Source organism: Ixodes scapularis, unplaced genomic scaffold (assembly GCF_016920785.2).
Source record: "Ixodes scapularis isolate PalLabHiFi unplaced genomic scaffold, ASM1692078v2 PGA_scaffold5__190_contigs__length_132052651, whole genome shotgun sequence".
Lineage (NCBI taxonomy): Eukaryota > Metazoa > Arthropoda > Arachnida > Ixodida > Ixodidae > Ixodes > Ixodes scapularis.
Genome location: NW_024609880.1, coordinates 30,865,000 through 30,888,765, shown reverse-complemented (window position 1 = coordinate 30,888,765; position 23,766 = coordinate 30,865,000). Strand labels below are relative to the sequence as shown.

Below are 23,766 nucleotides of genomic sequence, written 5' to 3'. Positions count from 1 at the left end.
ACTGTGTTTAACTAGAGTGAAGGCTTTGCAGAATTTGCGAGATCAAATCTAGGTGTACTATCTACAAGAAATGGTCAATTGTAACATTGTCAGAAGTTTTCAGTTCTGTGGTGAAAGAAATATTAAAAAAAAAATTGGCAAATATACGTAATACAATATATTTAATATTCAGAAGCGACTGCAAGGGGGGGAGCATGAGGCTGCACAATGCACTCTGTCCCAGCCAAACATGGGTGTTTGAACCAGCCTTAAGTCATGCCACGACGTCCTATTATCGTGAGACGACACATAAAATTACTCTGCCAAATGGCGCGAGAAAATTCTTCTAAATTTAGCGGAGAACGTTCCAATGGCGTCGTGTGACACGTGACATTGTGGGGTCTCATGACATTACAAAATGTGATGTTGCGGCATGCGATAGGATTGTCACGTGTCGTCGTGACTTCGCTCGACACACTGACGTCGTATGACATTGTGGTAAGCGTGCAGTGCTTCAACCGTTACTGTAGTTTGTCTGCAGGGCACTGCAAGAAACCGAGAACATTTTTTTTTTCTCGAGATAAGTTGGGCGAAACACGGAAGAGTCGGGGTATTTGGAGGCGTCATTGTAGGTGAGACACCCCGATATAGGGTATTCAATCTACTTCGGCATCTCTTGTCACGCAAAGGTTGGAGGCTTATGGATGCCAAGCAGCTATTCTGGTTTGTTCATTCCATAATTTGATGCCGTAATTAATTAAAAAGCTTTATTTCGCAAATAGTCCCGGTTTCTTGCGCAACGCTTTAGTCCAAGAAATACTGTATAGGCGTTCTTTTCAATGAAACAGAATTTTGAGATAAAGCACCAGTGACAATGATAAATTGACGATGGAACCGTTCAGGCAAAAGGGCACTCTCCGACCACCTGCGAGCACACAAAACGCACAGGTGGCTTTGTTTGTGAAAGGCACGCTGCTGTCAAGGGTTTGATTAATGTTGGGCATCGAGCTGATAAAGGAAGCCAATAAAAAAAATCTTTACGCAAAGAATGCTTTCATTTGGAGGTACTGTAGCACAATACACTGTGCAGGTTTTTTTTTTTTTTTTAATTCTGAAGCGACACAAATACGGTCGTAATGTGGAACTACGGGACGTCCTTAAACTCCTGTATCGACTAGAGTCATCTTGAACCGATCACTGGGCAAAGCGTTCGTAGCTTGTTTTCGCGTTGCAGCTAGTTTTTAAGTGATGGCTTTGTATGAGAACCCTGCACAGATGTTACTTTTTCGTTTTGGTCTGTGTCATACCACAGCGCGGCCATAGGAGAGAGTCGGCAACAGAATGCGGCTCCTGGTTTCACGTCGTATCAGGTGTGACAAATGGCATTGTGCCACAAGAATAAGGGGGGGGGGGGGGGGGAGTGCACTAACACTTCCTTCCTCCCCCCCCCTTCCTATGTAAGAATGGGGGTAGTGCAGTACGGTAGGAACACCTTCACAGTATTTGATGGAATGTCTGAGTTATGCAATCTTTTTAGATACAAGATGGTGCGGTACAAAAGAAATGCCTCTAGATTTCACAAACTATAGTATATTCAACAATGACATGAACCGGAATTGTTGCCGCATTCCTCACTAATGTTTAGTCATTTTGCAGTAAAAACCTCATTACTATCTCTTTTTCTTGTTCTTTTTGCAACCATTTGGCAAGATACTTAATTCCTGTTCCGTCGGAGTGTCGGCCTCGGCTTGGCAGGTTTCAGCTCGTCGTCTTCCGAAAAAGCGGCACCCGTGTTTGGTTCCTTAAGAAATGCACAGACAGTGCTATCCACATCCGTAAAATACCGCAGAAGCGCCCACTTCGATTAAGAGCCCCCTATTAAAGGGGCCCTGCAATCATATTTAAGCGTCTAACTTTTTTGTGGTTTCCACGTCTTTTGGGGTTTGGGCAAGCCAGCGGGCACGGAGAGTGTAACGAAATGTCAGTGCATCATATGTAAACCGGATGATGTGGAAACCTCCTCCACCGACGGGGGCGAACCCGCAACACCGAAAGCGCGCAATATGTGACGTCTTTGGTCCTGGGCTTTCTACTGGTCAGAGCTGCTAAAAGCTTCTTTTTAGTCGAAAAACAAAATATAAGTGGCGCGAACCATTTCACTTATTTATAAAGGTTTTTGTTCACTATTTTAGATCAGAAAAGTAAATGCAGTTCATAAAGTACAGAAACAAGAAATGACCCGTCGACATACCCGCCACCAAGCGGTGGAAAAGGCGGCGCATACTAGAAAGGAGTAGTGAGATCAGGCGCCGACACGGAAAGGTCCCGGATGTACGCACTGCGCTGCGGTCGTATGGACTGGAGGATCTGACCGGCTCCGAGCGTTCTGAAGGCCTTCCGCGAGCAGCTTCGTCTTGCGGTTTGGCCGTTTCGCGGTATGGCAGCGCGAAGTGGCTCGTGTATCAGCCGGCTCTCGGATGATAAGAAAGTCAGTCCGACACTGCTGGTTTCGTGAATGCAACAACCAAGGTTTATTTGGCATCGTTTATATAGCCGAAAACGGGGGGGGGGCGGTACCGGCGGCATGACTCAGTGCTATAGATGACATAGCATAAGCAGCATGATAAGATTGGCATGCGGTAGGATATCGGCATGATACAGCTCCCATTCTGAACTTATTTTTACCCGTGTTTGCTGTCGTTTGTGGCCAATGAAGGGTCATGCAAAATTAGTGTTTAATTGCGCAGCCAATGCAGTGTGAGCCACCCTGGCTGCTTGCTGCATACAGCCTATACAGAACATGCTTTAGTGGCATCCTCTCGCGCCGTCGACACGGAGTGCGACAGCTGTGAACGCTCGCTAAGCTCAATACCCCTCCTCTTGTTCACGGTCACTCAAACAACCAAGGACGTCATGATGGAGGTTATTTTTTGCTTTTTTTTGTTATTTTAATTTGTCTATAACTTTTAAATTAAAGCAAAATTCGAGAAAAGAAAAGTTTAATTAAGTTACTACGTTTCAGTGCGCTCAGGTTCGACACAAATTAAAAACCAGTAAAAAAAGTCATTGCAGGGCCCCTTTAACATTTCCCAAACTGGGGAATCCTGCACATTATATGTAAAGCGCCCGATTTGACCAGACAAGCACCCGATTCTAGATGAACCTAATTTTCAATGAAAGTGGGGAGGGCGCTCCCCCAGTATTTTACGGTACTATAACAATAATGATGAAGCCCAAAATTCAATCTTTATAACCGATTATGTTGCATTTGGTCTAGAAACCGATCGTTTCTAGTCTAGAAACTCTAGAAACTGATCATTATAAGCAGTATGTTGCTATATGTTGTATCGTTATAAGTGGATTGCACTGTTATTATGAGATGCCATTTTTCGTGCAACAAGCTGTATCTGTGCATGGCAATTCATACGGTCAAAGTGAACGCCGTTAACAGTGTCGGGGGGGAGACGGGGGGGATTCTTGGCTGAGTGGGCTAATGCGTCTCTGCCAGGAGCGTTGAGCGAAAGCTTGTTCGATCCTCACCCCCTGCCCGTTTCGATCTGGATGAGACGCCTAGGTTAGTGCTTGTACTGCACCGGCTAAATTTCTCATTACAGCTAATAGACAACTTGCCAGTGGAGGTGTATTATCATCAAGACTGTCTAAACATACAGGCAACGCAATTTTTTTCTTCCAGAATCGGAATTGGGCATTTTATTTAGTGACTAAGAAAACAAAAAAAAAAACAAAAAAAAAAAACAAAAAAACATGGGTGATAATGGAGGCTATCGAAAAATTACTAAATTTTTCTGAAAAATGTAGCAGAAATCCAAATACTGTAAACAACTTATTTTTCGCGGGCTCAATATTTTGCGATTTAGGTCAAAGCTGAAGTTTGGGAATAATTGGCGGGTTCAACTTTTCGCGACGCAGTGGGATCTCAATATGGATTCCAATGCGTTTTACATTTTACCGGAATTGTATGCAGGACCTAATTTTCACGAAATGTAGGCGATTCGCGAAAATTAGGTTCTTGCAAAAATTACGTTGTTTACAGTACCTTATGTTATCAAAAATGTGCTGTGCTTTATAATAAAAAAAATTGGAGGCATTACATTCCTACCCACCCTTGTACTATTTGCTTCACTTTGGTTGTGCATTGTTGTGAAAGCCTTCGGAAGGGCTTAGCAAATGTTCTTACTTGTACCCGGTCTTTTCTCGTTTTTACTCTTCGGCTTTGCACACTAAACTGTGTCGCGTGCAAAACTCAGCGGACGATAATTTATTAATTACGTCCTTGCCTGACACCTTGTGCGTTTGTCTAGTGAAAAGTCCAGAGGTAGAAGTGTGCGGATAGTGTCTTAAAGCAAAGAGTGTTGCATCATTCATAGTATAAAGGCAAACCATGCAATCCCAAGTCTCTTTGCATCGTGGTAGGCACAACTAGCATGGCACTAGTGGGTCTGGGAAACAGTTTTGTAATGTGAAGGATTTTTTGAAGCAGTCTAAGGAGGTAAACAGTTTGAAGAACTATCTCTATACCCTGCTGCGGAATCGTGGAAGGAGCAGGCTCAGAAGCGCCTTTCAAGAGAGCACTGTGCTTCGTGGTACAAGCATGACATTGGCACTTTGTCATATTTTCTCTGGCAGGATAATAACGAGCATCAGATTTTACCGCTTAGGTTCTTGATCCAAAGGAGGCCTTTACACAACACTAGTAATCACGACGGTCTGTCGGTTGTATTTGAAAAATGCGACAGAAACCTGCAATTGACTGTTTACATGTTGTCTTGCGTTCTGTATCCGGTTGTGCCTGCATGTTTTTCGGTCTTTGTATGACCTTTCAGCAGTCGTTACTACAAGTGTCCTTGGGGGGGATGACCACCATGCTGCGAGGCCAGGTTTACAAATCTTACGCTACAGCATTGTAACTAAGAAGTTTGTAAATTATGCACATGGTAAGCTACGCAAAATGTAAAACCATTTTGTTTCGGGAGCACTGATTTGTTCTTGGCCGTCAAGTGCACATTTTTTGTTGTAAGATTGTTTTAATCCGGCCCCGGATTATCTTTAATTATGGTGTTTTGTAGCCGCCTGTGCACTTTGAGGACGATACTTCCAGAACCTTTGTTGCTAAATGTCGAGTTTGGGAGTAGTTTTGCTTTTTTGAAAGTGAGCTGTGAGGTGACGTCTGTCGTTCTGCTTTCAGTCCGTGACTAACGACCTCTGGTGGTACTACATGATAGAGCTGGGCTTCTACATGTCCCTCACCATGTCCCAGTTCATGGACACCAAGCGCAAGGCAAGTGGCGACATCTGGGGGCACCCCTGTGCACCCTTGGGGGTGGGGGAAACTAGTTATCACAGTTTAGAGTGCTCCAAGACTGCCTGATAGATAGCACCAGTGTATTTTCTCGTAAGTGGTTTCAAGCAGTTGCAACCCAGTCGATCGCACTGAAATACGAATGTGGGAACCAACCTATAGTCCTAATGAGTGATTGAAGTGCTGCGCCATTTGATCCAAATTATGACTACATCTTGCACCAAAGTGCCATTTTTGCTAAGAATTGCGCCACACCCGCACCAAAAGGGGCTTAAGCCAAACAAAAAAATAAAGATATTTTATTATTGGTCAACTCTAATATTTAGAGGAGTAGGAGGAAGGGAAATGGTACAAATATGTATTTCGCAGCGTCTTTACTCACCATATAGTTTGTTTAATTGAAGTCGGAGCACAGCCAAAGGCTCGAATGCATACAACCGCAAACACGCATACTAAAAGCGTGAGTCACGGGACATTCACTGCACTTAATTTAGTCAGTCGGTGAAAGAACGCGTGCAGGAAGATGAACGAATGCCATGTTCTCAGCACTTTGACGCTTTTTGGTTGGTCCCATTGGTTTGTGGCATCGGCTGCACCTTGAAATAAGATGGAACGAAGCGTAGAGATTGCTCGTCAAGCGCGCAAGCCGTTTAATGCGTTGGCGCGTGGATCTCAGACTTCGTCTTAATTTCCAGACGTCGTCGGCCATGTCGGAAGCTAAAAGTCTGGAGAAAACATTGCATTGTAGTAGAGTGGCGACTGCTGTGATAAGACAGAACCAGGGTCGTTTACTCCTCATGAGATCACTTGATTATCATGCCTGCCACATGCCTCCATGCCGTCAATGATACCAGCGCGCACGCGTGTCGAGCTTCACCCGTTTGCACCAGAGTGCTAGGAGCAGTGGCTGCCACGTGTGAGCACCTGGGTTAGCGGGACAGGCTCGTAAATTACGCTCGGTACTATTACAGGTCTACCTTCTTTGGTCTTGCTTCTAGGTTGATCTCTAATTTTAAAAAGCTACGTCAAGAAGGAGAGAGAGGAAAAAAAAAAAACACGGGTCTATATTTGAATAAATACGGTTGTCAAGTTTGTTCCCATGCAGCTGTCGATCGAAAGAGCAGCGAAGTTCGACTTCACCCTGGTTTAAACGCCACTAAAGAGCAGTGTCACTTTTAAAGCACCAGTGTAGGATTTCATAATATTTGTGGGTGGTTACTTTTGCAGTTTATAATATTAGTCTTGAGTTTGGTAGATTCATAAAATTTGAGGGGCGCTTTTTTGTTGATAGACTGGTTTGCGGTTATGCTGTTTTTCTAATGGAATTTTAGAGAAATCATATTTACAGGCTGACTAATGGTGTTAAAGTGGGAGGGGAGAGTGGCTTTATCCCAACTAAAGTGTTGTGCTATGATTCAGTTTTTAGCCATTTTTTAGTATCGATTGTCAGTGGAACCTACTCTGACCAAGCCTTGTTCCTAAAAAAGGAGGCTCTGTGTTCTTTTTGCACCATATATTCTTTTTTACAAAGGTAATAAGTAATGTGCTTCAGTATCAAAGCGGAACCCTCAATCATTATTAAATACAAACTCATTTAGTGATGCCATCACTTTTTATTTTCAAGTCATGTGCAAACTCATGTTCATCTGCTCCAAAAGTGTCATCTGCTCCAAAACAATATCTTGCCTGCTACAGGATCTGCTACAAGAGCTCTCACTTCCATCGCTGTAATTTGTTAAACTCCAGCTGGTGTCGGATGAGAATGGATGCGCCGATTAATCAAATAGTTGGTTAACCTAACGTATGTGGAAATTGAGTTTTTGGTCACACAACACCTAACTATCACTGTTCTACATTACACCAGGATGGTGATACTCTTGTTCAGATTGGACTGATAGGTACCTGCAAATGTGGCCGATTGTGCGGCTTCTTCCTTGCTGTCTCACCTGGAATTCATTGTCTGAATGTGCCGCGAATGAAAAGGACCCTCCAAAATTTTGTTATTTGTTTGATGCATTTTTTAAATCTCCACTTACTTATCCATGTGTTGTGTGTAGGGAGCACTGAATTCATGTATTACCAATTGTATATAAGGGCATCACCATCGGCATAAAGATCAGTCAGCGTGCAGCTCCTGTCTCGTGTCAGTCATTGCTCTGCGGCCTTCCGGCCGCGTTCGCCGGCCCACACCACACCATGTTTTGCTTCCATTTCTAGATTCTTTTTGTTTGTGGCAATGGCTAATGTTTGTGACGTGCTCATTAAAGGTATTTGTTTTGGAATGCCACGAGGAAGTAGTACACACCAGTCAAGTTTAAAAGAACTCGAAAATGGGCTTTGAGGTGTTTTTGTTTTGATTTTTGGCATAAACTGAATTTATGTGCTCTAACCATCTTGGAAAACCCAAAATTATAATCACGTGGGGCCTTTTTCTATAATTCAAATGCGACCAAACGTTTCCACACGCCCCTTTTTTCGAGGTAGATATAAAAGGGGAGATTTAAAATGTTAGTCACATTTCTAATAGAAAAAAGAAAAGGTTGCACTTGATAGTTGAGTTTTATGGGATGCTTGTGGCAAAGGGGCATGTCACAATGTTTGGTTGCAATTTTTTAATGGGGGAAAAATGCATGATTGTAATTTTGGGTTTTAAGGATGCTTAGGTTGAGTTATACCATAAAGAGGCAATCTCAAAATTCACTTTAGTGCACCTCTAAGGCACAGCAGGTCCCAAATGCACCAAGAATAACCCTCCAAGTGGCAGGGCTGAAAGGTTGTAATATAATCTCTGCGCACTCGTTACAACCTAGCTGATGGTTCCAATCACTGCCGTGGACAAAGTGAGTCTTTATCAGAAGGCTGAGTGTTGGGACACAAAAGGAAAGAGAAAAAAAAAAAAAAAAAGATGGGACACAGTAAATCACTCTTACGCCACTTATTTTATCCCCACTGTGTCTCTGGTCGCGTTGAGTTTCTGTGCTGTTGACGATGTTCGCCGTGGCACTTACTCTGAACTTGGCAGAGCAAGAAATCTCCCTTTAAGTGGAGGTGTGGGACAAAAACAAAAGGGCAACTTCTGTTTAAAAAGTGTGCCATCAGGCTTTTGGGTGCTTTAACATTTTTGATTCTTCATCTTTTATGTATAAAAAATTATCGGGACCAAAAGTAATCACGAAAATAGTCAAATACGCATTTGAAGCACGGCACACAAAGCGACCCAGAAAGACTTTGCGTTTTCGTGTGTTTGGTTCTCCTAAATGTGGCGTCGCCAGCAGTCACATTCATTTTGAAAGGTAGACTGAGCCGTCTTCCCTCAGTCACATTCTGCGGTAGCTTGTATTTCTCAAGAAAAATAACTTTTTTCTCGTCCCGACAGGGTGCCACCACGCGTTTGTGGTGCGGAGACACCCTACAACTGAAATTCGGGACATGAGTTTTTATAGCAACCAGCCATAAGTATTTTAGTCCGCATTCCACCTGAAATACAGTTGATTATCAGCGCAATTTCAAAACAATGGCTTTCTAAAGCAGGCATGCTTGTGTCCGTAGACGAACTCAGTAGTACCTACAAAATTATTTTATAGAGCTGAAAACTTGCACGCAGTTCTTCTATATGATTGCCAACATACCCTGCAAATTCCATTCGGATAGCAGGCATGTTTGACTCCATAGATGAACATACGGTTCTCATTTGTACCTCCAAGATTTTTTCGTAGAGCTGAAATTTTGCCTGAAATTCTTTTATATGATTGCCAACATGCCCTGCAAATCTAATTCAGGTTGAAGAAGTTAAAAAAAAAAAAAAAAGGCAGAATGAACATTTTGTTTTGGCCCTGTACTAACCTGACCGGCTGTACCCTCGTACCCAAGGCATCATTTTTTTGTACTGACTTTAGTTCTAACAAACGAGGCTACTTCAGTCTTCAGCCCAGCACAAACAGTTTTTTGTCTGCTTCTTTTTGTACGTCGAACAATGTAATCCTTGTGGCGAGGCTGTCCAGGGTGTTCGCTCCGGGAGGTTTTGACGCTTGGCCGTGCCCTTCCCTTGCAGGACTTCTGGCAGATGTTTGTGCACCACATCCTCACCATCCTGCTGCTGTCCTTCTCCTGGGCGTGCAACCTCCACCGCATCGGCAGCCTGGTGCTCATCGTACATGACTTTGCGGACGTTCCCCTTGAGGTGCGCCGCCCCCCTCCCCCCTTCTTGTTTGGACCGGCAGTATGATGCCTGGAACGGTGTGTCTCCGGCTTGAGTGTTTGTCACGTCCTCGTTTGGGGCCCTTCGGTTGTAGCCTGAGAATGCCGTAGCAGTTTTGGTGCTGGTGCCCGTCGCAATCCTGGTGGTGGCAGGGTAGTGGAGGTAGTTGCGGCAAAAGGCCGTTCTGCTGTGGGTCGTTCTTCGGCTTTGCAGTCCACGGAAACCTCTGTGGCCACGAGCGGGAACACCGTGATGACGGAGACACTTTCGTTTGCTCGCTCTTTTTGCCGGAACTTCTAGGACAAACCGCGGGGATCGCGAGATCCGACAGCATGGCTGGCCAGTCCCTGCGACGTCATATGTTGCCACTTCGAGACCAATTTGGATGCATGGGCGGTGTGAAACACCAAACACACCAGTCAAACATGCAATCTAAACACCGTACCGGGGAAAAGCTGTTTATGGCGTGCTTGACGACTGTCCCCCCCACCCCCCGTTTGGTTGCAGGCTGCCAAGATGGCGAAGTATGTAAAGCGGCAGCGTCTGGCGGACGCCACTTTTGCCGTCTTCACCATCTGTTGGCTTATCTCCAGGCTGGGCCTCTACCCGTACAGGTGGGTTGCCCGTTTTACGTACTAAGCGTTCGGATGGAATTAGATTGTGACATCCAAGTTGCAGACTTTCTATACTCCGTTTCATACTTAATATGCAACGCTGTCAAAGCTACTGGCACGAGTGCGTGGCTTTGTCTATGGTTTCATTCGCGCGAGCGCTCGTGCAAATGATCAGCGATATCAAGCCTCATGCTCACGCCAGTAGCTTTGGCAACGTTGTACGCTAAGTGTGAAACAGAGCATAGCTGACACTAAAGAAAAGAGAATTGTTTTCTTAATGATGAGTCGAGTAGGATTTACTTTAACAAAGCCAATATTTTCTGCTTCCAGTGAACTCGACAGCATGCCGTGTTGTCAGGTTTGTACGTTGTCCCACGCCGGCACACACACACCAGCGCTAGATTATTTTTTAAATAGATTCGAGTTTTTTTAGGAAGACTGCCGATATGCAGGGCGTTTTAGATAACTCGGCCAAAGACTGAAAAAAAGCTGGTGCACACTACGGGTGTCGAACCAATGCAGCGTTGTTCTCGGTCCTCTCGGAAGTGTGGATATTTTATGTGACGTGTCAAGCTGGCTAATAAATGTAGATTAATTTTTTTTACATATTAATTTGTGTGCAAACTTTCTAATATGGGAGTTGTAGTGCTTGTCAAAAAAACTGACCGTATCTCCACGTGGTGAATGATGTTGATTGGGGCGAAGCTCTGGTGGTGCTTGTCTGCGTAGACGCTGAGCCGCAGCATGCCGAGCCTTTAGTTCATTTTCATTCATGTCAGGAAGAGGATTGTGGTATGAAACGTGGTTATATACGCATTTGAGCATTTACTGCAGCATTTTCTCGTCTATAAACGTTGAGCCAATGCATGCAAAGTTTAATGCGATTATATACGCATTTGACCGCAGCGCCCTCTCCTGTATAGACGTTGAGCGGCTACATGCAACGTTTCATCCATGACATCCCCAGCTCTTGAGTTACTACCACATCTCACAGCCCCCTTTTCGTCCCGCAGTCGTGGCCGAGTGGTTAGGGCGATGGACTAGAAATCCATTGGGGTCTCCCCGCACAGGTTCGAATCCTGTCAACTGCGCAAACATTTCTTTTTTTTTCATCATTTTTATTTTTTGCTTTACACAAACATGTGAGCACGAGCACCAACAAGATTGATGTGAGCACGGACGCCGGACGGACAAGGCTAGACCCTAAGGAGCTTCGCCCCTAAAAGCATCCCATCGTGTCGTTTCCATCAAAAAACCTTTCGGGTGTTTGATTTTTTTTATAACTTTAAACTAAGTGCTTGAGATTTTTAAAAAAAATCTCAAGTGACCACTCACCAGCAAACTGCAATGTCAGATCCCTTGGTCACATAGAATTTTTTAAGATCTCATCTGCTCTCTTCAAATCGGGTGGCAGCTTGCGCCACATAGCTGTAGTCCCTTGCAACCCAAGAAGGAATCGCGAGGAAAAGGAAGGCCGGGGAGATGGAAGCAGATGGAATGTTAGAGAAGGGACTGGGAAACCCCCTCCTCTCTCCAGCGTTCCATCTGCTTCCTCCTCCCCAGCCTTCCTTTCCCTCACCTTACCTTCTTGAGTTGCACCGGACTATAGTGTTACAACTAGAAGTTGTGACACAGAGTCTGACAACCTATGTCTGAAAAAGCATTGAGACAATAGAGTGTCAGGCATCAGTTCTTGCACACCTCAATGCAATCAATCCACAAACCAATGTCACTTGCAGAAAAAAAAGTTTGAGCTGAATCGAAGTGCAAATGAATTTGTCACTCAACCCTTTTATGATGCTTTGTCCTAGGGCCTTCGAGACTTTAAATTATAAGTAAATAAATAAATGAACCACGATCATGTAGCTTAGGTTGTTGCTAAACGAGATTGTGGTAAACAAAATTTAAATATAACCACAACGGCCTAGAGGCTTCCACTAAAATAGCTTATAGTGATCTGTCGGTCAACCGGAAGACACCTGCTTCCGTAGATGAGAGGTCTAATGCACTATCTTTCGTTCTGTCCTGGATCCTCTGAATCGTAGTTTTTTAGGCTTTTTTTTTAAATTTTCACTATTCTAGAGACAATCACCAATGAAACTACATTGTATTTTTTAAACAAGCTTTAATATTACTCTTTCGGCTCCTCTGTGCTACGCTGGCAGCACTTCCAATGACTTTGTTGTTTGTCAAGTTTTACGTTACTTCTTTGCTGAGAAAAGCTTTCGATGGTGCAGTTCCAAGTTGCTTCATTTTACCAGATGCTCCCTCGCATCAGCTGGTGCTGCTCCTAGCACACCAGTGCAAAGGGGTGTAGCTTGACACGTGTGCCTGTGCAAAACTGTGAAGCACGACGGAGGCATGCAACAAGCAGTGCATGATTACAAACTCCAAACCTAGCAGAACCGGGGGACTGAATACAACAGGAGTGTGCTACCGGACGGGCGGAAGTTGTTAGACGATTAATAAAGCTAACGCAACGAACGGGGAAGTTCATGCAGTCATCCCTATGGGAATCCAACGTGGTCGGTGTCTGTGAACATGGCATAGAGGGAAATGTCTTAACTAAAGACATTGTATCAACGAGGCTCTTTCGTATGTTATTTCTATAATTCAAACTTCCCATAATTGTAAGAGAATTTACTGATTTTTTCAGTTGTGAACTAACGAAAGCCTACTGCATTTGGAAATTTTCATCTCATCGCAGGCAGAAACTTGGTTTTAAATTTAAACTTTCTTTTACGAAAAATTGTCACGTGGACATTTTTAAAAATAAAGAACACACAAAAAAATAAAAAATCGGCAGATTTGTACTGTTTGCAAGTTAAACGGCCGTCACGGAACCTGAAATTTGTCTCTCCTATTCTGGTTTTCTTGACGATCTTGATGTCATTGGAAAGTTCAGAACTAGCTCTTTGGAGTTATTGTAAATATATAAATAAAATTTGAAACCTACACATAGATGCCTTGAAAATGCCCTTATAGTCATAATGATAATCTTCATTTGAAATATGAATTATTTCTTTCTGAACGTGCTCAATATTCAAGGCTCAATTTTTGATAGCGAATCTCACTCGTATCACGTATGCAAATCCAAGTCTCGACATTACTAAAGAGTTGAAAAGATTAATCAAGCTATTAGGGTTCCTAAAATTTAAAGCCTTTGGAAGCCTCGTGTGTTTTGCAGACCTGGATTGCCCGATCCTTGCACGGCGGTGGTTTTGTGTGAATATTGATAAAATACTAAACCGTTTGTGGAGAATGCCTTTCAATGGAATGCTCTCTTCTCGCTTGCAGGGTCATCTACAGCACCATGTTTGAAGCAGTGAAGGTGATTGAGATGTTTGCCGCCTACTACATCTTCAACTCGCTGCTGACCGCGCTGCAGTTCCTGCACATCGTCTGGACCTGGATGATTGCTCGAATAGCCTTGCAGGCCATTTCGAGCAACGGGGTCAGTGCACCACAAATGCTTTCACCGTTTTCACCCGCTTGTCCGCGTTACAGTTTGCCAGTTTGCCGTGATTTGGGATCATGAAGAATATTCCGCGGTATAGCATTGCAATATCTGATTCGCGATTTCATGACGTTGTACAGTGGGCTCGTTCGATTTACCCGCACTGGCCTGTGCTGGTGCAGAGAAGAGTAGCGCACAGTGCAGTGGCATCACTTGGGTCAGTGGCACCCCCGCCTCCCGTTCTCGTGGCCTGCCGCGACACCCCCCTGAGCACTGCACCCGGGGCGGTCCGCCCGCACCCCCCCTTCTTGTGACGCCACTGGGGCAGTGTACTTCTGATATGTGCCGTACTGCACTCCTAAATCGAATGCAGCTGTGTGCACAGAGTGTAGCTGGTAGAGAAAGTGTAGGTAATTCGAACGAGCCTATAATCGGTGACAGGTGAAGAATGCGGCAAATGCTCGGCCTCCAGCGCAAGCTTTCCGTCTTTGAAGATGCTTAGTCGCAAGCACGGCCAAAGCTTGGCGGAAGGCGACGAGCACGTGTTGGAGGCAGAGCTTTTAAAGCACATTCGACCAGTCGCTTTTTATAGTGATCGGCTCCCAGCCAATCGCCGTCGAAGAAGAGATTGGCCAGGAACCGATCACTACTATTGACAAAAGCAGCAATCGGTTCTGTCGGTAGCGGATTATGTTGAGCTGCTACACTTTGCAGCAGTTTAAATAACGTTTGGGGTTGAAACATTACCCGCCGTGCTGGTCTTACCTGTTGGAAGTTCGAGAGTTTATTGATGGCGATGTGAGCTGTTGACAGGCAATGGTGTCGAGGTCCTTTTATGGGTTGCCACTGGCTCGTGGCCTTTGAAGGTAGCACTATGATGTAGATTCTATTTGGGTGCCACGGGGCAACGGCTTGGATATGCCAGACAAAAGAGGCTCGTTCCATTTACCGTTTTTACTAGAGTTATAGCTGCACCGTTTGCGATTGACGTCTGGTCACATAATCTCTAGTAGATTACCCAAATACTGAACCATCACAATCATCAAAATACCAGGTGCTTCGCGAGATGACATCCACAACCAAAAACATTATCTGCGCCGCAACACTGCACATGATGTTTCACGTGCCCAAGATTCAGCATGGATTATACGTTTACTTGGGGCGGTTTTTGTAACCTCAATACTTGCAATGTTTTTTGCCGAAAACACAGTGATTCTCTACATGTGAGCCGTGTAGGAAATACACGCATGAAACTTGTTTACAAACAGTGCGGCCATTACTCGAGGAATTCGGTAATTGCACCGGTGCACGGATAGGGCGGGTGGGGCAGCTAAATCGAACATGCCTAGTGTTGCGCTGCGGCAGAGAAAGAAATCGACGCTCAAGCTTTTGGACGACCTGGAACAGTGCCAAACTTTGTGCAGTGTTCAATGGCCAACTGAATTCTACCCTTGAGCCTATTTCCGTCGCAATCTTCAAATGCCGTCTGGTTCTTCGGCAATGGCCGGTGCTAAAGCTGGTGTTGCGAATGGAATTGTGGGGACACTTTGAGCTCCTCTCTACGGTAAAGTCTCGAACGAATATTCTCGGCTAAAAGAGAATACGCTAGGGCTCTAAACTGGGCAATTTGGAGGGAATTACTTAGAAGGGCTCAGTTTTGGAGGTTGCTAACAGGTGGATGAATGGATAGATCAAAAGATTTTGTACATGATCCTAAACGGCACTCTCCACATCGAATGTTCCAATAACTTGAAACCTCTATTATCCAGGTGCCCACTAAAAAACAATCAAGGAAATAAGACAGTTCGGGCTCAGGACTGACTGTTATAGATGCTTATTCTTTCTTCTCTTGGGAGATTCAAAACTGCAACCAACTAACAACCATTATTATCTTTATAACGCCTTTCTATAATTTTGTTACGGCTCTAAGATTGCACTTTCATCAATTTTTGAGTTATGGCTATGCATTTTTGTTTTGTACATTCTGTAACCACTCCAACTATGACTTTTTGATTGGATCTAGTGGTGTTTGTGAATAAATAAATCGGTAATAAATAAGATGCTGGTCTATGGCTCCAACGGAATTAGGGCACACTATTTTATTGGAATTTTTACTTTGCGATAATTGCTATAATAGTATGCAACACGAAGAGCTGCTACAAGCAAGTTTCCCTAGATTTTTTTGTTTACCGTCGTGTAACGGTACATGGTGTTTAAATGAGTAAATACTAGATGTAAAAAATAGTGTGGGAAATTTGAAAGTTGCCACTAATTTTACTTTGTTTCTAAATTTAATAATGGAAAAAAGAATCCCAGTTCTATGTATGCTTGCACTATCTTATCGTTGTCTTAGTTGCCAACCCTCTTCTTCGCTGCTGCTTGCTTGTGGTTGCTAACACTATACTGGGTCTTTGATTTTAATTCAAACTGGTTTATTAAAAAAAAAGCTGCGAAAGGCAGTATAGTAATGCGGTCTGTGCAGGTGAGTTACTTGACCAAGGGGACATAATATAGGGGGCTCATTGCCAGAATAAGTCTGACAATTAACTAAAACTTGTTAATTAACTTTTCAGTTTGTGAAAATAAGCATGTGGTTACGATAAGAAACTTGCTGAGTGTCACCTGAAACCACTAAATTTGTCAATTTTGAAAAGACTTGAAGCACATGGTAAGTGCGGGGGTCCACTCATGCAACAGGAACAACACTGTCTGTCTGAAAACACTGATGAGTCTTGTGCCTGCTGCTAGAGTGGAAACTGTAACGTGCCCCCGCACTTACCATGTGCTTCAGGTCTCTCGAAAATTGACTTTTACATGGTATTAGATGACGCTCAGTAAGTTTCTCATTGGAACCATGAGGTTATTTTCACTGATTAAAAGGCTAATTAACAAACTGTAGTTAATTATTTGACTTATCGTGATGATTAGCCTCCTGCATCATGCCCTTCTGGCCGTATAACTCGCCTGCACAGACCGTATTAGTGTACGTTCTGGGGCTCTCTTAACATAAATCTGAAAATTAAAATCAAACGCCCTGTATATTCAAAAAAATATGAAGCCGACTGCGGTAGAGGTGTGCTATGTTTCGGGCTAATGTTGGGCAGGAGGTTGAACAGTTGTCCGATTATTGCAGTTCACTTCAGCTGTAGGGAATACGAACCACATGTTTGTTTCTGACGCAACATTTGGCAGGGAATCATGCTCAATAAGCAAAGCACCGATCGAACTCGAGCCCCAGGAGACTGCAAATGCAGCGCTCGTGTATAATGTGCGACATGCACTCTGTCGAGATAGGTGGCATAAACATCAAGTGCACACTACTTGTGTTCAGTAAACACTGAGCTGTGCAGAAAGCAAGCTGGACAAAGCACTTCCTGTAGCTTGAACCCCTCGCCAATAGTGGTGCTTTTTCGTACAGAAATCGACCTAGTATGCTGCAATGCGGGTTGCCGACATGAGCCTAGTTCCTTTTGGACACATTGGAATTAATTTTCTTGCAAGGATAGCAAGTTGAGGGCAAGTTGTTGATTCATAATGATTAAAAAGCGCAACAAGACAACGGACACAGAAGAAGACACAGACACAGTGCCGTGTCTGTGTCTTCTTGCTGTGTCCCTAGTCTTGTTGCGCTTTTTCATCATTAATTTTCTTAATGGACGGACAAATTACCCTCATTTCTGAAGTCGAGCAACAGCACCTTAGGACGCAGGTTTTGCCTTCGCATTTTGAAATATAATCCTCTACACATTTGGGGATAGCTAAAAGAAAAATAAGAGATGGGCATTTTATGGACAGGTGCTAATTATTTCTCAAAAACATTCCCGTGGTAAGGCGAGGTTGCAGCTTTGGGGCTTGGTCGGCGTAACGGTACCAGCGCCGGGAGCAAAGTTTGGCGGATGCGACTGGGATCGGCGCTGACGCGCCCCATGTTGTCCCCTCGCAGGTGAAGGACCTGCGCAGCGACGACGAATCAAGCAGTGACAGCGACGAGTCCCCTGGTCAGCTGCAGAACCACATGCTCCAGGCCGGAGACCACAAGAGGCCCAAGAGCCGCAAGGCGGACTAGAACGAGGGAGATGCCCCCCACCGCCTGCGGAGCACGGCGGAGCCACGCCCCACTCCGCCCGAGTCGCAAGCACCTGGCACGGCGGCGCAGGGGCGCAATCTCGGCTTCCGTCGTCGCCGGCGGAGCCTACAGGCCTTCTCCCTCGGCCGCGCGGCAGGCAAGGTCGCCCCTCTCTCCCCTCTTGCGCTCAGCGCCTGGAGGGGGGCGGGGGGTGCAGGTGACAAGCCGCGCTTTGCCGAGAGGACCGGGGGCTTCTGGCAGCCGCTGGAGGCAGGCGCGAGGAGCCACTGGACGGTCCGGCAACCACGTGTGCGTGCGCCGAGGTGGATTTCTGGTCAGGGCACAAGCGAACTACTAGACAAGAGCACGGACTCTCTCTTCTTCGAGGGAGGAGGAGGGAGCCATCTTCGTCCGAAGGCGCCTTCGGAGAACCGCCACCGGGTCGTGTGGCGGCCGGAGTCTCGACGGCTTCCTCCCTGTCCACGGTTTTTTACACCCTACTTTTTCGTTGGTTTTTTTTTTTGTTTTGTTTTTTAGTTGGTTGCTTGCCTTTAATAAAGTGGAGCAACCTCATGCTTCTGGGCGACACAGAGGGGCAGCCCGTAACGCGCCTTCACCTCGGGAGACAGGGGTGGAAGCGTAACGTACGGAACGCGGGGGAAGCTTCGAAACGGGAGGCCATAGGTTTGGGGGCGACGAGATTTGAGCCAAAGACTATTTTTGTATCGTGTTATGTGTTCTTTTTCGTGCGTGTGCAACGTCCGCCTCTGCTGCAAAGTTGGCAACAGCGGCGTGCTTCTCTCGACGGAGTCTGACCCCCCCGAACCCCGGGGGACGCTGGCACACTTTGTGCTCCCGCCTTTGCAGAACGGCCAACGTACTACCCCCGAAATCGCGACGCGCGGTGTATTCGCGACGACCGAGCGGCGTGTTGGGCATGTCCGACACGGATGCAGTGCTCCTCCCTTTTAGCTCGCGGGCACTTCATGTAGCAGCCACTTCAAGAGCACCTTTCAACGGTAGAATGTCTGCAATTTGGCCACTACTTAACGCAGTGTCGACCTGGGTTCTGCTTGCTGCACCGCTGCTTGCCTCCTTTCCAGACGGAGCCTCGACGTGCGTGTGTGTTGCGAGCCTTTGGGGAGAGGGGTACGGAGAGAGTTTAGCCAGGAACGCCCTTGTCTGTTCACCCGATCAAAGCGTGGGGAGCTACTGCCGCTGACATTTTTCCCCTTAGGTTTGTTGCACTGGGCCTTGAGGGTCTGTTGGAGTGGGACATGCATTCCAGCGCAAGTTTGGGAGCCGAGTCGCGGCGGCGTTTCTTTTGTACGAGGGGACCGCGGCCATCGTGCAGGGGCCCCCGCTCGTGGCCGGCTCTTCTATCGAATAAACATTGGTTTCTCCTTTTCTGCTTCCGGCTCTTCTGCCGTCTTCTGCGACTCTCAGCACTTGGAGCCACCTTGTAAGGTATGTTTCAGCGTGTGACACTCCTGCTGTCTTGGTGCATAAAATCATTGTAAAGCTTATGGGAAGTTGCATTTTTTTAATTACGAGAAAACCTGCGATGCAAGTACCGATACCTTGGATAGTCTTTCTTGATGCTGAGCGTACGTTTCTTTCCAATTTGAATCGGCGAACTCTCCGATGTGCTTTTGCGGGTCTCTGCTTTCAACCCTATTCCCCTCTCCGCCAGTCTTCCCTTTTTTACGAACCAACTGCCGACCTAGCTTTTTCAGCACACCGCCCCACTTGATGCCCATTTCTTCTCTTCCCTAGTTCCCTCGCTTGTTAGACTTTTTTGTGTTTTCTTTATTTGGGTGCGAATGGCTTCGCTGGGTTTCCATAGGAAGAGCGGCACCCGTTCCCGGCTTGAGCGGCGTCGGCGTAACCGCGTGGTGCGTTATGGGATGTTCCCCATAATGACGTCACGGGGGTCACAGATGAAGTCACGAGGGTCACTCGTGACGTCACCGCGCGTTGCATTATGGGTAAATTTCGCCGCTAAATTTAGGGGGAAATTTTCCCCGTTAATTTTAGCGGAAAAAATTTCCCGCTAAATATAGCGGGAAAACTTTCCCGCTAAATTTAGCAAAAAATTTCCCCGCGGAATCTGGCGGAAAATTTTCCCCGCTAAATTCAGCAGAAAAGGTTGCTCGCTAAACCTAGCACGAAATTTTTTCGCTAAATGCCGCTACTAATGGCGGATTCGCGTGGTCAATCGTCGGCAACTTATTTTGCCGGAAAACCGGCAATAGTGTTCGCGTGGTCAGTTTCCGGCCGGCGCGCACCGTTCGGGTGGTGGTTCTCCGGCAAGCACCGGCAACTTTCCGGCGCTTTTTCCGCCCGAGCTCCGAACGGCCGGGCGAGTGGGCGCCAGACTGTATCCGGTGTCGTCACTTCCGAAATGAGAGAGAAGGTCAGTGAGAAAAAAAATGAACGAAAGAAGGAAACTGATTTGAAGTAACATTAGCAGCCGCTACGAAAGTCAATCCAAGTCGTTGGGACGTGAGTGACGGCGGCGACAGGTGCGACAGGCTCTCACTAGCGGTGTCGCGCGGGCAAGAGGCGAAGTAAACTGCCACCGTCTGGCGTTTCGTGTTCGGGTGGTGAGGGTCACGTGGTGTGCCGCCGGCGCGTTTCTGGTTGCCGGTTCCGCCGGCTCGTTCTCGCCGGCGACTGACTACCCGAATTCGCCATAAGCGTGCAAGGCGGGCGAACGAGACAGAGGAACGGAGGCAAGGCCTAGCTCGGACGGCCGAAATGCGGGCTGCGGCGAAGCGGGCTCGGCGAGCCCGCTTCGCCGGGAAAAATATTAACAGAAGATCCATTCGTGGATTTTTAGGGAATGTGTTAGCATGACCCTTGGGAAACGCCACACGTTCCCCCTTTGGGAGCGGTAGCACTGGCCCCGTAACGAAGCCAAAATGAGGCAGCAAAATCGAAAGCCGAAACAAAAGTGTAGGGGTCAGTATTAACGTTTCCCAAAGGCATTCCCAATGGATCTTGCTGTGCTTTAAAATGTCTTAAATTCACGTACAGTAATACGGCATGCCTTCTGTAGACATGCTTTCTTTAACATTTTTTTTTTTTTTCACAGTTTTACGGCTTTAGGCCAGCGCGAACAAGGACGTGCATGCCTTTCCTCTACCAGCTCTGCCTGCTCACGTGGTCATGCCGAGCCCCCTTGTCCCCCACCCCTCGAAGCGCACGGCATCAGTCGGGCGAGAGCCTCTTCCCTCTTCACACCAACGGATGTACGTACAGTAAACAAGCGAACCATGCCAGCCTCGGCACTGAAAACGTGACGGGAGAGACGATGGGGGGGGGGGGGGGGGGGGAACTGAATGAGTGGTCACACCGGCGGAGAATGTGGGCACCGGTGACCGGACACTCGGCTTTCGCACTGGGGTGCTATTCTGGTCGCAAACGAAACCTTTCGAGTTGTGACGTATCGAGAAAGAAGGGGCGGAGCCTCAAACTAGAATGATTCTTGAGGCTCCGCCCCAACGTTCGGGTTCACGCACGCGGTCAGCTAGAATCTGACGATGCCCTACAACGCGGTGATGTGTCCACGCGTATAGAAGATGTTTATTAAGGATGGACGGAGGGAATGAGTCGATTGCACCGAGGCCTGGACCGACCTAAACTCGCGGTATATAAAAAAAAAAAAGAAGAAAAGAACTGTACAAAACACTTTTTGACTCGTCAGATTTGTTTTAGAAGAAAGCTGTGAAAGCTACATTAATGCGGTCTGCGCATTTGAGTTATACCCAGCCAGGGGGACATAAGATAGGGTGCTAATCGTCGTGACAGGTCAGTAAATTAACTAAGGTTTGTTAATTAACGTTTTTTAATCAATTAGAAACTTGCTGAGCATCATAGAAAACCACTAAAGTTAAGAGATTCGGGACACGTGGAAAGCGCTGAAGTTATTACTCGTGCAACACTGTCGCAAAGCTCTTGGTGTGAGAACTAGGGCTGGGGGGGGGGGGGGGGGGGGAGGGGGGGGGGCGAGCGATTTTTTCGTCTGTTATCATTCGGGTTTTTGGTACCGCCAGCTTTGCGCCTGTTACACGAGTAGTAAATTTAGCGCACCTCTGCGCTTCTCACGCGCACCAAATCTCCTAAATTTTACTTCCTTAGTGGTGACACTGAGCAAGCTTTTTAATTTGGAACCATATGTTTATTTTCACTTATCTAAAGGTTAATTAGAAAATATTAGTTAATTATCCCTATGGTTATATTATGGTCCCCTCCACAGAGTGCATTAGTGTAGCTTCCACGGCACTAAGGTTATCGCTTCTTAGATTGGATGTTCTTCCTCCTTGGTGGTCTGGAGGACCACATGGAAGAGGGAGGGGAGATGGGCGCTGGGCCTTGGTGGCAGTGAGCGGGTCAGGCGGGACAACTTGCTTTAAAGTTAATGGGTCCAATACTTATATCTTGTCTCGCCTGTGCTCTTATTGACAGCAGCCTGTCCCTCTTTCCCAATTTCCCGTGGGGGGTTAACGTTCTCATCCGGCGCTCCGAGCCCAGGGGCGAGACGGCGCAGACGGGTCTGGCCCTCAGACACAACAAATCATCCCTGGTACTCGGAACACCGACTGGAGGGGCATGTGCGGACAGACGAAGCACAGCACCCGAGACACTTTTAAGGAATAATCTACACTTGTTAAAGGGGAGCAACAAACGACTCTCGAAACATGCACAACCCCAAGTGGCACGTGGCACTGGCCGACCACCAGGTAAAAACACTTAGGCGGAAAGCCTTCCCAGCCGCAGACAGCTGAGCGAGGAGCGGAACGCGCCCCGGCCCGCCGCGCCACGGGCTCCCTGCCCCGCGCACAGCTTCTCCCGCTCAAAGGTCGTAAACATTCCGCAGCTTTACAACGGCTTTTACAGCGGAGCTGTTAAGGGCTCGTTTCCTCAGGATCGTGTCCGGTACCAAACAAATGTCGACCCAACACTCTGGTTGCCGCCGTCGCTCATAGATGGCGGTAGCTGTCCAGAGTGTTGTGTTCGCCGGTTGTCTGCTTACGACCGTCGCTCATAGATTGCGGCCACCTTTCCAGCCTCGGCAGCCAGACAACTGGTTGCTGTCATCGCTCATAGATGGCGGCAACATTTCTTCGAAGGAAGAAGAGCGGGAGCGGAATCAGCGGCGATGTGCGCAGCAGCGCGAATGGTTCCGCAACCGCAACGAGACCGCGCTATCGCCTAAAGTTACACTGCCGTCGAGCGCTTCAGATTCCCTTGCGAAAGAAGAGCAGATCGCTCGCCTGGAAAGCCACCGCTGAGAACACAAGCTACAGCTCCGCTGCTGTTCCTTCTTCACCAAAATGAAAAGGCTGAAAGTTAAAAAAAAAAAGTAAGACTGAAGAAAAACATTCGGTATATGCACTTCTAAGCCAGCGTCGTGATTAAAATTCAGAAGCGTGCGTATACAGTTTTTTGCCTTGTCATATAGGTGACATATCACCTATATGACATGTGGTCAACCTATACGTTGACCACATGTTGGGGGTGAGTCCGTGTCTTTTCCCACGCTGCTCTCCTGTTCGGCGTGCAGGCAAACTTGTAAACGTATATAACCCGCTGACTCCAGTCCGGAGAATACGGTAATTCCAAAGCGACGTGCCACGCAATCTAACCAAACCTCGTGAAAAAAATTTTAAAAAAAGTTGGGATTTTATATTTTTAGAGAAATTATAAAAGCGTGCCCCTCGCTCGTGCGATCGGATTATCGAAATTTGACTTCCGCAATCAGGGAGAGTGCAAGTGACCGAAGACGTGGCTGCGCTCCCATTCATTTCGGAGGCATCGGAGGGTGGGGAGCGAGAAGCGTGTCTTGTCCTCCTGCCCGAGCGTCCTCTGGGGACAGGCACCGAAATATCGACGCACGCCAAGTGTCTCTCATCTCGGGGAGCCGCCCTGTTTGTAGTCGTACTCGATCCCAGACGCCCGCGATGTCCACGTCCTGGGAGGATGGCCTGTGGGAGTGCGGGGAAACGTCAAAGCAGCGAGCTCTGATTGGAATGATTGGTGGGGTAGACTGTACTATAGACGCAAAGCTGCCAGCTGCCTCTGTCTCGACTCTCAGTTGGAACGGGAACGCGAACACCGGCGTTTGGT

The 23,766-nt window shown here is 46.8% G+C and overlaps 1 protein-coding gene across 1 annotated transcript in view; it reads left to right on the top strand.

The window, feature by feature from the left end:
* The window catches only part of LOC8051766 (ceramide synthase 6), a 37,771-nt gene extending 18,726 nt beyond the window's left edge, over positions 1-19,045 (top strand). The window contains exons 5-9 of the mRNA XM_029977299.3: positions 5,186-5,278; positions 9,351-9,479; positions 10,005-10,111; positions 13,409-13,565; positions 17,512-19,045. Of these exons, the coding sequence (XP_029833159.1) occupies positions 5,186-5,278; positions 9,351-9,479; positions 10,005-10,111; positions 13,409-13,565; positions 17,512-17,634 (609 nt within the window). The 3' untranslated portion in view covers positions 17,635-19,045. The remainder of the gene's footprint in view (positions 1-5,185; positions 5,279-9,350; positions 9,480-10,004; positions 10,112-13,408; positions 13,566-17,511) is intronic.
* Positions 19,046-23,766: the final 4,721 nt, after the last annotated feature.